We start from the raw sequence: 14893 nt of genomic DNA, 5'->3' as shown, positions 1-14893 counted from the left end.
CGATCGCGGGCCAGGCCACCGTGGGGGCACCCCCCGGGGTCAGATCGCCCCGCGCCCCCCCCCAGGACCCCGGTGCCCGCCCACGCCGCCTGGTCCCGCCGGTAAATACCAGGTTTGATTTACGCCGGCGGGACAGGCAATTCCTGGACGGGACTTCGGCCCATCCGGGCCGGAGAATCCAGCGGGGGGTCCCGCCAACCGGCGCGGCCGGATTCCCGCCCCCGCCCAATCTCCGGTAGCGGAGACTTCGGCGGGGGCGGGGGCGGGATTCACGGCGGCCAACGGCCATTCTCCGACCCGGCGGGGGGGTCGGAGAATGACGCCCCTTGTCTGTAATCTGGAGTAGTGTATCCTCAGACACCCTCAACTCAACACTTGAAATATCTCCAGTGACCAGCAATGTAACTCCTCTCAATAGTAAAAGTAAGAAGACAATCCGCGATATGAATTATTTAATGTCAGTAACTCCAGCTGAGAAATTCTGGGTCTGTTTGTACAGTTATTATTATAGTTTGTACCCATTGTAAATTGGTTCAATTTCCTCCCTTTGCCATTTACTGTTCCAGATTCTAACCAGAAAGTTAGGTCGCCAGTGTAATAAGCCTGACGTATAATACAGGATTGCACAACCTGAATCTAATGTTGCTTCTCCTCTGCAGAGCTAAACAGTAAAAATAAACCTGTGATCATCGCCATAGTGTGCGTGGTTGCACTGATTTGCATTGTTGGGGTAATTTGCATAATCAGAAGGAAACGACAAATGGGCAAAGGTAAGTCAGAGTTATAAAATGTTGAATTTAAATCTAGAAAATTGTATTTAATGCAGACTCCTTACAAAGATTTTTAACTTTGTCTTTCCAATCTTGTTACATTTGTGAAGGATCCTCGGCACCCGGACAGAGGTAGGCAGGGTTTTCACTCAGTTTTTGGACATTTCTGCATTGTCCTGTCCATTTAATGAAATATTTACAAATCTGTTTTTTAATAACTGTAGGGACGGTGATGTGCAACTGACACAGGAAGACGAATGTAAGTGACCAGAGTTACTGCCCAACATTACCGAGCCTATCATTTTGAGAGTTGAAACTGACAGCAGACCTTGCGTTGCAATCCTTCCTTCTAGGTTTACCATACTCTGTGATTCCCAGGAAGGAACAGACAGATGAAAATGAACATGTTGCGTACGCAGTGACCAGTGTTCCAACGGCACTGAGCCAGCCAAGGCCTGGAGAAGGACAGGGCACCCACTCTACCTCTGCCTCCACAGAGCATGTGTACTGTTTGATCAAAGAATCAGCAGTTAAAAGGTAAACAAGGGGCGGGATAATTGGCGATCAGGCGGAGAATCCCTTTTTAAGACTGAATCTGGGGCGGCGCCTGTTTCGGATGCTCTGTCCCAATCTAAAACATCATCATCGGGGAGTACGCCGCAAGCAGCTGGGACGACCTCAGGTTGTTACCTGTAAGCCCTCCCCCGATGGTCCGCCCCCGATGGGCGGCTGAGTTCCCGGCGGTGTGGGACACGTGTGCTCTCAGTTTCTGGGAACCTCGTGTGGCGGCTGCGGACTGTGTCTGTTGCGGGGGGGTGGGGGGGGGGGGGGGGTGCTGCTGGCCAGGGGAGCTTTGGCAAGAGATGGGGCTACTGGTTGGGGGATGGTCCAGGGTGGCGAGGTAGGGTCCAGAGGGGCACTATCTGGCAGGTCGGGTCCACGCATGGCCAGCGCCATGTTGTACGCCGTGCTTGGCGTGGGAGTCGGGAGTTCTACCAGGCACAGCTGCTAGCCCCTTACCGGTCCTGGAAACGGTGAGGGTTCGGCACCAATTTTGGCATGGTAAAACACCACCATTCCCACACCAGCGTCGGCACATAGCCGCAGAATCGGAGAATGCAGCCCAGGGTGTCAGACATCAGCTCCAGGAACATTCAGCACTGACAACAGTGATCTTTAGGGGAGAATGGAGGATTAGAGAATGGTTAATACAGTGAAGGATTCCATGCTGATCAATGGCTGTTCTCCACTTTGACCAGCCTTATAAGCTCTCACCCTCTGAATTGGAAGATTTCATTGACTTTACGTTAATTTCCACCCTTCTCTCACCTTCACTTAATCCATCTCTGACTCTTTGCTTCCCTTCCTTGACTTTGCGGCCTCCATTTGTGGGATACCAATACTATAAACACACTGACTTGCATCACTACCTTGACTTCACTTTCTCCCACCTTACTTCATGTGAAGACTCCAGTTCATTTTTCCAATTTCTCCATCTCTTTCGCATCTTTGTAGACAATGTAACCTTCTTTGTTCGCACTTTCAATGTGTCGTCCTTTCCCCTCGGCTGAGGATTCCCCATTATCTCCTCCATTCTCACCATCCAAGGCCCCAAACATTCACTCCAAGTGGAACAGTAATCTACTTGTACTTTTTACAATGTAGCCAGCATATTATATTTGCTGCTCATTGTGTGGCCTCCTCTACATTGGGGAACACCAAATGCAGACTGGGTGACCATTTTGCAGAACGCCTCAATTCAGTCTGTAAGAGTGAGCCCGACCTCCCAGTTACTTGTCGTTTTAATTCTCCACCTTGCCCTGACCTCCCTGGCCTTGGCCTGCTGCAATGTTCCAATGAAGCTCAAGGCAAGCTCGAGGAGCAGCACCTCGGGCGAAATTCTCCGGTATCGGCGCGATGTCCGCCGATCGGCGCCAAAAACGGTGCAAATCAGTCGGACATCACGCCGCCCCAAAAGTGCGGAATCCTCCGCATCTTGGGGGGCCGAGCCCTAACCTTGAGGGGCTTGGCCCGCGCCGGACTGACTTCCGCCCCGCCAGCTGGCGGAAGTGCCCCGCCAGCTGGCAGAAGTGCCCCGCCAGCTGGCGCAGAAATGACATTGCCGGGTGGCGCATTCGCGGGAGCGTTAGCGGCCGCTCACGGCATCCCCGCGCATGCGCTGTGGAGGGAGTCTCTTCCGCCTCCGCCATGGTGGAGACCGTGGTGAAGGCGGAAGGAAAAGAGTGCCCCCACGGCACAGGCCTGCCCGCGGATCGGTGGGCCACGATCGCGGGCCAGGCCACCCTGGGGGCACACCCCGGGGCCAGATCGCCCCGCGCCCCCCCCAGGACCCCGGAGCCCGCTCGCGCCGCCTTGTCCCGCCGGTAAGAGAGATGGTTTAATCCACGCCGGCGGGACAGGCATCCTAGCAGCGGGACTTCGGGCCGGAGAATCGCGGGGGGGATGGCGCCAACCGGCGCAGCGCGATTCCTGCCCCCGCCGAATCGCCGGTGCCGGAGAATTCGGCAACCAGCGGGGGTGGGATTCACGCCAGCCCCCGGCGATTCTCCGACCCGGCGGGGGGTCGGAGAATCTCGCCCCTCATCTTTCAACTTTATACCCTTCTGGACTCAACAATTAATTCAACAATTTTTGATCATAAACCAGGATTTCCCACCCCAGTTTTCAGGGGGCAGAAATAACAGAGGGGGTGGAGAATGAAGCGGGAGTCCCAAAATAGCTTTTACGCTGGCGGAATTTCCCCACTCAATTGTCCCCATCACTGACACAACGGGAATCCCGACTTTAAAAGTGGGGGTCCCCGTTTACATCTGTTTAAATCTGCAGATCAGGGGCGTCATTCTCCGACCCCCCAGAGGGGAGTCATACCAGGACCTCACGGACCGGGATTGCAGGAGGAGACTCCGGATGAGGCGGGAAACCGTGGCACACATCTGCCACCTGCTGGCTCACCTGTCACCACGTGGCACTGGCGGGGGACACCCTCTCCCCGTGTCCGTCAAGGTTACGGTGGCCCTGAACCTTTATGCAACGGGGTCATTCCAGGCACCGAGTGGGGACCTGTCCGGCATATCGCAGACATCAGTGCATCGGTGCATCCGGGCAGTGACAGATGCCCTATATGCCATAGCGCACCGCTACATCCGCTTCCCTGTGGACCGGGCCAGCCAAGATGCCCGGGCCGTGGGCTTCTATGCCGTGGCCGGGTTCCCCATGGTCCAGGGCGCGATTGATGAGATGCACGTCGCCGTGCGGCCACCTGCAGATAACAGGGCCATGTTCACCAATAGGAAGGGGACCTATTCGATGAACATACAGGTGGTCTGCGACCACCGCATGGTGATCCTGCACGTCTGCGCCCATTACCCAGGCCGTGTACACGACTCATACGTGTTGTCGCGGTCATCCATCCCCGGCATGTACGAGGGACGCCATCCCCGGCTGAGGGGCTGGTTGCTGGGCGACAGGGGCTACCCATTGCGATCGTGGCTGATGACGCCTATACGGAGGCCACGCAATGAGGCGGAGAACCGCTACAATGATGCCCATGTAGCGACAAGGGGAGTGATAGAGAGGTGCTTTGGCGTGCTGAAGATGAGTTTCAGGTGCCTGGACCTCTCTGAGGGCGCCCTCCAGTATCGGTCAGATAGGGTCGGCCGCATCATTGTGGTGTGCTGCGTCCTGCACAACATAGCCCAGCAGAGGAGGGCGGATGGAGGAGCAGCAGGAAGAGGCGCAGTCCTCCCCAGATGAGGGGGATGGGGGTAATGGTCAGGGCAGACGGGATAGACACAGGCGGGTGGCTGTCCACCGTTACCGGCTGGCCCAGCGGGCACGGGACAGACTGATAGCCGCCCGCTTCACTGACTAGATGGGTGTGGGAATCGGGTAGTATGGCCACAGACCACACACCATGGCAACAGCCGACCACCCACACCCCCCACCCATCCACCCACCCAGCACCCTCACCCCCCTCCCCAACCCCACCCACCCCACCCGCATGCACACCACCCCCCCATTGCCGATCCACCTGCGGCACAACGGGCCGGGCTCACACAGTTGCGGGTGGACGCGTGTCTATTGCAGGCCATGGAGGATGATGACAACCCGCCCTGCGGTGAGCTCCTGGCTCCACATCGTTGGACTATGTCTGACCCATGGCCACAGTACCACCATCCACCCGGACCATCCCTGCATGCGGCTGTGACACTGCAGCGCACCGTCCCGTCCTCTGCCCGGGGGATGTTGATGGCGGCCCAGGGGGAAGGCGGCAGACTCACCTGGGGCTGAGGTAAGACCACCCCTCACACACACACTTGCGCTCAACGTACATGACACCCCCGCACGCTTTGGACAGAGCACAAAGGCAGCTTCTGTAGGTGTAACATTGACTTTAATAACCAAACGAGTTCATGCACGTGCCCTTGCCCCTAAAACTCATCTGTGCCCTGCACCCGTGCCAACTTACTCAGTGTCTAATTGTTTGGCCTTACGGGCCCTTTGACTACGTCTACGTGGTTCCCCAGACGGTACAGCAGAACTGGAGGTGGACTCCTGTGATTCCTGCCCTCTGACACTGGATCCCTTTGGCGGCCGTTTCCTGGGGCGTCCTGGCCTAGATGGGCGAGCTGCCAGCCTGCCCTGCCCGTTGCCCACACGATGCACCTGGGACGGAAGGGGGGGAGTCTGAGGTGTCGTGGTGTTCCCGGACCTCCCCTACAGGGGGAGCCGGGACGGACCACACCACCTCCTCCTCCCTCGGGGTGCCCGATGGCCCCCAGGCCTCTACATGGGTGGGGGATGCGAACGGACTGGCCATCCGACGCCCCCCCGGCATCTGGCGCTGCCAGTCCTGGAGGCCCGTGCTGGTATCGACAGGGGTCTGCAGGTTTGCAGCCATGGAGCCCAGAGGGTTGGCAAACCCTATCTGTGACAGTGCGACGCCGGCTCGCACATGGCCACTGGCGCCGATGCCCTCAGCGATGGCCTGCAGAGACTGGGCCATGGCCTGCTGAGACTGGGCCATGGCCTGCTGAGACTGGGCCATGGCCTGCAGAGACTGGGCTATGGCGTTGAGCGCCTCTGCCATCTGGCGCTGGCACTGGCTCATGGTGTCCTGTGAGAGGGCAGCCATTTCCTGGGCCACAGACGCCGCCTGCACGGAAAGCTCCAGGCCTCGCAAAGGTGGCACGCATGACCGGCACCACTCCCAGCTCCTGGACGCGGGTGGACTCCTCCACCTGCGACTGCAGCCGCCGCAAGCCGGCCGTCACCCTCTTCGCTCGTCTCCGGGTCGGTGGTTGCATCGGATCTATGTGTGGGTGTGGTAACTCCAGGAACCCTGGATCCATCTGGGCGGCAGATGTTCGCTTGGGCTGGGCTGCCCTCCGACCGCCCGGCCCCTCTGCTGCTCCTACCTCCACCTGCTGTACCGGGACGGCTGTGTTGTGCGCACCAGTGAGTGTAGCAGACGCCTCATCACTAAAGTGCCCAATCGAGGTGAGTGTTTCTGCGATGGTGGAGGGTGTTGGTGACAGCAGTGGCGTTGTGTCGTGCTCTTCGTCCCACTCTGAGTCCATGGCACTTTGGGGTGGGGGTTCGTCTCCACCCATGCACTCTGAGTCACTGTCCGGTATTTCGTCTTCCTGGGTAGTGGTGTCCTGGGTAGTGGTGTCCTGGCTCGGATGTGACGGGGGCCTGTGGCTGCCCCCCTCGTCGCTGGGTGGTCGTTCCCGCAAGTGACGGGGGTGTCGTCTCCCTGTTGCTCCAGGTCTTTCCGTCTCCCGTGGTGTGCGAGGGGCATCCTGCGGGCGTCGCATGCTGGAGGGTCCGGGTCTCTCCGTCTCCCGTGGCCTCCGAGGGGCCTGTCCGTGGTGTCAGGGCCGCAGCGGTGACGGCCTCTGCCACTTCCCTCCACAGACGCCGGCTGTGGCATGGGGCAACTCTGCGGCCGTGCCCGGGATACAGGGCGTCCCTCCTCTGCTCCACTGCGTCCAGGAGCGCCTCCACATCCCGTGACTCGAACCTCGGGGCTGAGCGGCGGCCAGCCATCCAGTCGGGTGTTCCGGTCGGGTGTTCCGGTCGGGTGGGGGGGAGCAGCACGGCCTTATGAGCCGTCACGCCGTGCGGCGCGTATGACGCTGCACGGCGTGAACCACGTGCGCAAGTGCGGATCCCGTTACGTCGCTGCTAGCCCATTTCGGGCCGGAGACTTTCGACCCATTTTTCCGACGTGACGCAAGTCGGACTTGCCGCCGATAACGGAGAATTTCGCCCCAGGACTTTAGGTCTGATTGTCCCCCCAAGTTGAATTGTCCATTCAACACACAGGAGCCATTGCCAGGGCAGTGCCTGGTGGGGGGTTTTCCGGGGTGGGGGGTTGCATGGGTAATTTCTGTGGGGAAAGTGTTGGGGGGGGGGTTTTGGGGGTGGGAGAGAGGGAATTCTGTGGTGAGTGGATGGGGGGGCATTTGCTGTTGGGGGGGGAATTTTTATTTGTTTTACAAGGGCACCCTGATCTTTTGAAAGCTGAAATTGCTTTCAGAGCTCCCCTTACCAGCGGGACGTCGTGGGTTCCACCCCTTAAATTTGTTTTTTCACAGTGTGTCTAAAATAGGGCAGGAAAAGCCAGCAGCACAGCCGGTGAGCTGCATTCCGCTTCCCACCCAAATTGACACTTTGTCAAAAAATTGAAAAATTTCAGCTATATCCTCTGTCTTCAGTTTGTTTTGTGTCTTTTTTATTTGCAATTTTTTTCCTTGTGTCGTTCTTTGCCATTCACACCTCTTCGAGACACATCTTTTGTTTCTTTGCTTGTCCCATTACTATGGGTTTTGACATTTTGCCCTGAAACCTTTGTCACTTAATCTCCCCTGCCCTTCCCCCTACAATAGAAGTTACCTTTCGTTCTTCTATCCACCCAACCCTCTGCCTCTGTCTTCACTTGTTCAGAACTGATAACATTTCACACTTTCCTCAGTCCTGATGAAGAGTCAGAGACATGGGGTGGCATTCTCTGACCTCCCGCCGGGTTGGAGAATCGCCGGGGGGCGGCGTGAATCCCTCCCCGCCGGCTGCCGAATTCTCCGACGCCGGGGGGGCGCAGGGGGATCCGGCCCTGGGGGGTGACCCCACGGTGGCCTGGCCCGCAATCGGGGCCCACCAATCCGCTGGCGGGCCTGTGCCGTGGAGGCACTCTATTCCTCCACGTCGGCTGCTGTGGTACTCTGAGATGGCCGACGCTGAGATGAACTCCCCCTGCGCATGTGCTGGGATGACGCCAGCACACGCTGGCGCTCCTGTGCGTGTGTCAACTAGCTACGGCCGGCGGAAGCCCTTCGGCGACGGTTGGCGGGGCACAAACCACTCCGGCGTCAGCCTAGCCCCTGAAGGTGCGGAGGATTCCGCACCTTCGGGGTGGCCCAACGTCGGAGTGGTTCACGCCACTCCTTCCCGCCGGAGTGGCCCGCCCCTGAATTGTTAACTCTGGTTCCCTCTCCAGCCAAGTTGCCAGATTTGTTGAGTATTTCCAGCATTTTCTATTTTTATTTCAGACAGATATGTAGAGAGAGAGAGAGACTGAGACAAAGACAGACAGACAGGCTGTCTGAGGGAAGGGAAGGTAGAGAGAGAAAAGGGAGGTAGAGAGAAGTGGAGAGAGCCCATCAGAGAAAGAAACACAAGGAAGAAAAAACAACCAAGACGGGGATTTTCTGCTCCCGTTCAAAGTCAATCGATCTTTTGCAGGTCTGTCAAATTTTCCACCATGCCTGTGATGTTTCCAACCTTGGTTGGGCCAGAAAACACTGACCAGGTTGGAATGTCCCGTATTTTGGCCTTTCACCTGTATCCTGGTGGTTCGGGCCTTCCAGGGAAGTAGTTTGTCCCCAATTTCTTTTCTCGCTGGTTGTTTCTGCACATGCGTTTGGCCTGGCATGCATTTTGTTTTGAGTCCTGGGACCACCTGCAACTTGAATGGATGGGCTGGTAGCGTGTAGTTTGCCCTACCCCACCCCTCTGCTCTTACAGGCCTACATGCACCTCCCGCCGACCCCCCCCCCCCTTCCCTTGCAATGACAGTTGGTCACTTTGGCCAGAGAGTCAGCGAGAGAGACACAGGAAGACAAGTAGAGAATTAGACAGACAGAGATGTTCAGAGTGGCAATGAGAGAGAGGAGCAATGTGAATGAGAGAATTTCAGCCTGGGCTGGGTTCGAATCCAGACCTTGCGGAGAAAGTGGCTGAATCAAGTCTCCAATGAGAGCTGTTTAATATTACTTGAATCTTCTGTGACTCAGTTTTCATTTTCTGTTTTCCTAAGTGATGGAGACAAAACTGAAACCCAGGGAGCGAAATGTAAGTAGCTTCAATCTTTCAGTACAATCGAACCTCTAACTGTTCTAAAGTTCCTAAACCTTTATCTCATGGAACTAAACTGTCCGCTGTAATTATTTGCCTCCGATTGCTGGCGAGCCTCATTAAACACGATCTCTCTTAATACCTAGGCAAAGACCAACTGAACCATGGGCGTCAGGTTGAAACCTCTCCAGCCATTGAACTCAACGACCAGTCACCGTTGAAAGAGCAAGATCCCGTTGTGTCATCTGATGACCAGGCTTACTCTTTGATCAGCTACCCTGAGACTGGGAGTGTCGGAAACACGGTGACACAGTCCCACCTGGAGGAAAATGGCCCCAAAAATGGCCCGCTAAAAATGGAAGAAAACCCTATTTATTCTGAAACGGGGGCACCTGAGCTTAATCAACTATAGGAGAAAGGAGAAGTTTAAATTCATAGCGGTGCAAGTTTTTTCACAAACATACAAACATTTTACATTTATGCTCTGAGCTAGATATTGGACACTTTCCCACTGTGGACACCTGAAAGGTGGGGGTTGGGGTTGGGGTGGCGGGGAGGATCATTTGAAGGGGTTGAATTAGTTATTGCTACACTATTTTTCCTGGTGAATAATAGTGCAAAAGAAGTCCAATTTAGGGGACTATAAAATCTCAAGATGCCCGAGAAGGTGAATCCAAAAGAAGTTTAATTCAACATCAAAAATAAAGGCCGCAACGTGACTTGCAATCCCAAGGTCCCAGTCACTACTGCTCTCGCCGGTTCCAGTCCCGGCTGGCTTTTATGAGGCAATCTTTACGAGCCCCAGCTGATGGGCCTCTGCCCAATAGTGGGGGAGCTTGTATTCCATGGGACCCATGGGGAGAAAAATCAGGGGATCCCGGTGAGTCTCGTGAGAGGTATTACAGGGACCAACCCACCATTCCCAAATTGTCAGAAACATGTCTGCACCATATTAATGCTGCTATATTAATGGGTCTCTGGCAGCTGCCTGAGACAGGTGTTAGGCCTCTTTAATATGCTAATAAAGACACCTAATGCTTGTTGCAGGGCCTAAACCAGAGATTAGCTATCTCCGAATGTTGCCCCTGCCCATAAACCCACCTCCTAAACTTACTCTCCATTATGTCTGGGACCCCACAGGATGCTACGAATAATCAGAATAAGCTATGGGTCCAATCCACTGTTCCCTTGAGACCAGCCTAATTGAGTGTGTGCAGTTTGTGCTACACCCGGATCCAAATTCTATGCTCCATCGTCAGCATTGAGCAGGCCCAGGACTGGTGCAGAATGTGACTGGCACAGAGTCAATTTCCTCCACTCAACACCTACTCGGTGCATGGACCTCACAGAAAAGGCCCCAATGTTCCAGTGTGTGACCCTTCGCTTTTCCTGCATCACCTGAACTTGTGATCTTTCTGTGCCAGTTTATGCTGCACCGGTGGTAGTTTCTGCACCTTATCCTTTTACCCTTCGCCCCACGGTACCTGGGCTTAAACGCAGTCCAGAACGTCTAGATGGTAGTCTGCTCTGTCCACTGCTCATAGCATCGTGACATGGAATGAGTTTGCCCCTGGGCAGCCCACGTGGCCTCACAGCTACAGAACTGTGACTCAGGTGACGGAGGCTGTAATGAAGGCTGGTGTGGGAAATGGAAAATCAAACCATTATCACTGGGAAGCTCTTTAAAAGTTTGAATGAACAAGTATTGTTGGAGCCATGCTGAACCTGGGAGTGTGTGGAGATGATTTTATAGATTCCCACTCCTGCTATGAAACTTCACAGGTCGAAAATGGATATCTGGAAAATTTCTTTTTTTTAAATAAAATATTTTATTGAAAATTTTTGGCCAACCATCACAGTACATTGTGTATCCTTTACACAGTAATATCACAATATAAATAACAATGGCCAGTTTGTCTTCTTCTGCTGCTGTCTTCTTCTTTTTCATTCCCTCTATCTTTCTGTGAGGTATTCAACGAATTGTTGCCACCGCCTGGTGAACCCTTGAGCCGATCCCCTTAGGACGAACTTAATCCGTTCCAGCTTTATAAACCCTGCCATGTCATTTATCCAGGTCTCCACACCCGGGGGCTTGGCTTCCTTCCACATCAACAGTATCCTGCGCCAGGCTACTAGGGACGCAAAGGCCAAAACATCAGCCTCTTTCGCCTCCTGCACTCCCGGCTCTTCTGCAACCCCGAATATAGCCAACCCCCAGCTTGGTTCGACCTGGACCCCCACCACCTTCAAAAGCACCTTTGTCACCCCCACCCAAAACCCCTGTAGTGCCGGACATGACCAGAACATGTGGGTGTGATTCGCTGGGCTTCTCGAGCATCTCGCACACCTATCCTCTACTCCAAAAAATTTACTGAGCCGTGCTCCAGTCATATGCGCCCTGTGTAACACCTTAAACTGAATCAGGCTTAGCCTGGCACACGAGGACGATGAGTTTACCCTACTTAGGGCATCAGCCCACAGCCCCTCCTCAATCTCCTCCCCAGCTCTTCTTCCCATTTCCCTTTCAGCTCATCTACGATATCTGGAAATTTGAACGACAATCCAGAATTTGAGCACATAATCTAGGCAGATACTTCAGTGCAGCACCAAGGGAGTGTTGCATTTTGAAGGCACTGTCCTTTGGATAAAATGCTAAAGCCTTGAACCTGCCTGCTCTGTCAGGTGGCTTGAAAAGATCCTATGGCATTACTATCAAGAGCCGCTTTTTATCTGGACGTTATCAGATTGCTGCTTGTGGGAACTTGCTGTGTGCAAACTGGTTGCTGTGTTTCCTGCATTATGATAATGATTATATCCAAACTAATTTGTAAAGGTCTTGGAATGTCCTGAGATCATGAATGGCGCGAGATAGATGGAAGTCTTCCTTCTATTCATCCAAGAATTTCCAGAGGAGGCAAACCACAGGGAACAAGTGTGTTTCCACCGGCTGTAGCATCAAAGCTGTTTGAGACGCAGGACTTTGTGCAGACTGTAATATTGTGGAGCATTCTGTAAATGGTATCAAATCGCAGGCAGCAACTCCTTGGCTTTCACAGATTGTTCTGAGGCTATGTGGCTATCAGCACAAAGAAAAGAGACCGACCCATTCTGAGTTTCCAATCCCACCAACGCAGAGTATGGGATCACACAGTTGAAGAATGCGTCGGTTATTCATTTGGGGCTGAAACTGGTCTTTGCCAATTTTGACTTTGACTGAAATGAAAATTTGGGGCAGGGTGAAGCTGAAGTTTCACACCACTGACGAGGACCAATTCCATCCCAACCCCCACCACGACCCAGGCAGGACTCCAGAACAATGCATTGCTGCTGTGTAATATGCAGAATGTAAACCCATGTGACGGGAAGTAATTGAATAAAGATTGTTTTAAACTGTCAACCAAATGATGAAGTGAGTTATTGAAGCAGGAATTTTATGCCAAGCTAATGGAGTAAATGGAATTACCCCAGTGAGGTCACAGCAATCGGGCTCAAGGCCCCTGAGGAAGAGAAGATCAAACTCAACCAGGTTTCCCAACACGGACAGGTGCACAGGTATTCCATATCCACACATACAACACTCTTCCTCTTGCTGCTTATCCTTCATTCGCCCCAAATTCAAACTCCTGGAACTCCTGACAAGAAAGCTTTGTGAGTGCACCGACACCACACAAAGTACGGAGTTTAAGGAAAAGGTTCACCATCACCTTGTCAAGGGCAACTAGAGGTGGGCAATAAAGACAGCCTTGCCAGCGAGGCTCTCGTCCCAAGAAAATTGTTAAAAAGCTCCAACTATTTCTCGATTGCATTACCATTGTTCTAACTTTCCAGCCTTTGAAGTTGAATCTAACTCTGGAACAATGCATGTTGTTTGGAACATGAACACCACACAACAAGGACTGGAATGAAGGGAATCCACATGAATTTACTGCTAAAGCCTCCTCCATACATCATAGATAATCATCATGGGGTTATGGGGACAGAGTGGAGGTGTCGGCTTAAGTAGGGTGCTCTTTCCAAGGGCCGGTACACTCTCGCTGGGCCGAATGGCCTCCTTCTGCACTATAGATTCTATGATACATAGTGGTCGTAAGTCTGATAATCATTGTGAAATCGTAACGGGTGACTGACAGTGAGGCAATTGCAACAGTCCCGGTTATTTACAGTTACTGGGAGCAGAGATGGGTGAGATTAAGACAGAAATATAAATGGTTTTCGTCTCTTAAGTGGTTTGCCTGCCACTTAATGATTTGCCCCAGATATTTCTAGGCTGCTGGGACATTTTCTTTGGGTGGGTGAACTGTGACCAATTAACCTTGAGTTAGATTTCTACTTAGAGCGTTCAGCGGTCTCCCCTTTTCAATTGTTGCTTGATTCAAGCTTCTGTCATGAAGATCTGCTTTATGGCCTGAAATTTTCACCCATCAGAAGCGCCCACTCGGCAGGCCAAGAAGTGGCTGCAAAGCGCGTTCCCAGTCGTGGTCATCCCTGGAGCGCAATTCCGCATTGGCTGGCCAATTAACGACAATTCAGCGGGAAATCCACTCTGTGGAAGGCTAAGTACTGCCAAGAAGGTCACAAAGAGGGCAGAAATTGCGGAAAGGGACCTCGCAGGGGCGCTGCAGAGCATGTCCTAGTCTCAAGCGGGCATGGCTGAGGCGCTCCAGAACATGTGCCGGCCGCTGAGGACCATGTCCCAGACACAGGTGGTCATTGATGAGGCACTGCAGGGCACAACATGATCGCCGAGGGTATCGTTGAGCGCACCGACTCCATGGTGCAGAAATTGGGGAGCCGCTAAGCTGGCAGAGCCAGATGAAGCAGGGGCATCGAGAGGTCAATCCAGCTGTCCCCCCATCCCAAGGTGAGCCCTGAGGGTCCGAAGGGCCCTGATTGGGAGGAAGGTGTGCTGGAGGCCGACCCGGAGCCTCCCTACGGAGTGACAACAGCGGTCACCAGCTCTCCCGAGACCCCCACTCCTGACAACAGCAAACCTCGGGTCAACGTGCAACATGTGCCACCGCTAAGTGGACAGGCCCCTCCGGCCCCAGGCCTTGCTGATGATGCCCATCAGGGGCATCAAAGGCCTTAGGAGACGGTTCGCAGGAGGCCCCCACCTCCTGGGGAAAAACCTAGATGTAGCGTTGAGCATGGAGGGCGAAGCAGGTCCAGGATCGGGGGGGGGGGGGGGGCGCGGTGAACAGCACCATCGGGGTTCAGGGACAGTTAGGGTCACGAATGTACAATAATTAAACACGTTACATCCGATACATGTGAAGCCTCCGTCACGTTATTCTGCAGGCCGGCCTGCAACCCCTCCCCCAGTTGCCCTCCGCTTTCCCCGGCCCAGCCCCTGGGCTCGCAGCTACTAGACCCCCCACACCCCCTCCTCCCAGGCATACCACGTGCAGGTGATGGGTGTGAACGTGCTGTCAGGCAGACAGACAGGAGTCAGACTGTGGCATAGATTGAGGAGTGCCAGAGCTCAGTTCACAGCGGGTTATCATCAGCATCCTGACTTGTATATTGAGGCGCTGACAGTGCTGACACAGGCTCATCTCCCTGAAGTGATGGAACACAGACCCTGGGAGGGTGGGTCAGGGCGATGCGGGGGGTGCGGTGACTGGTAATGGGTGGGTGGAGGGATGGTCAGGGGGGGGAAGGGCAAGGGTAGTGGGTGGCCAATTGGGTGGAGCACGGGTATGGGGGACAGTGGGTGGAAGGAGAGAGGCATACCCCTGGGCGCT

At 54.4% G+C, this 14893-nt stretch overlaps 1 protein-coding gene across 1 annotated transcript in view; it reads left to right on the top strand.

The window, feature by feature from the left end:
- Positions 1-9677, top strand: part of LOC140404452 (uncharacterized) — a 43183-nt gene extending 33506 nt beyond the window's left edge. The window contains exons 4-9 of the mRNA XM_072493007.1: positions 660-770; positions 881-902; positions 995-1029; positions 1124-1307; positions 9112-9146; positions 9296-9677. Of these exons, the coding sequence (XP_072349108.1) occupies positions 660-770; positions 881-902; positions 995-1029; positions 1124-1307; positions 9112-9146; positions 9296-9561 (653 nt within the window). The 3' untranslated portion in view covers positions 9562-9677. The remainder of the gene's footprint in view (positions 1-659; positions 771-880; positions 903-994; positions 1030-1123; positions 1308-9111; positions 9147-9295) is intronic.
- The last annotated feature ends 5216 nt before the right edge of the window (positions 9678-14893 follow it).

This window comes from Scyliorhinus torazame, chromosome 30 (genome assembly GCF_047496885.1).
Source record: "Scyliorhinus torazame isolate Kashiwa2021f chromosome 30, sScyTor2.1, whole genome shotgun sequence".
NCBI lineage: Eukaryota > Metazoa > Chordata > Chondrichthyes > Carcharhiniformes > Scyliorhinidae > Scyliorhinus > Scyliorhinus torazame.
The sequence above is the reverse complement of the archived record's forward strand: the minus strand, read 5'-3'. Positions and strand labels throughout refer to the sequence as shown.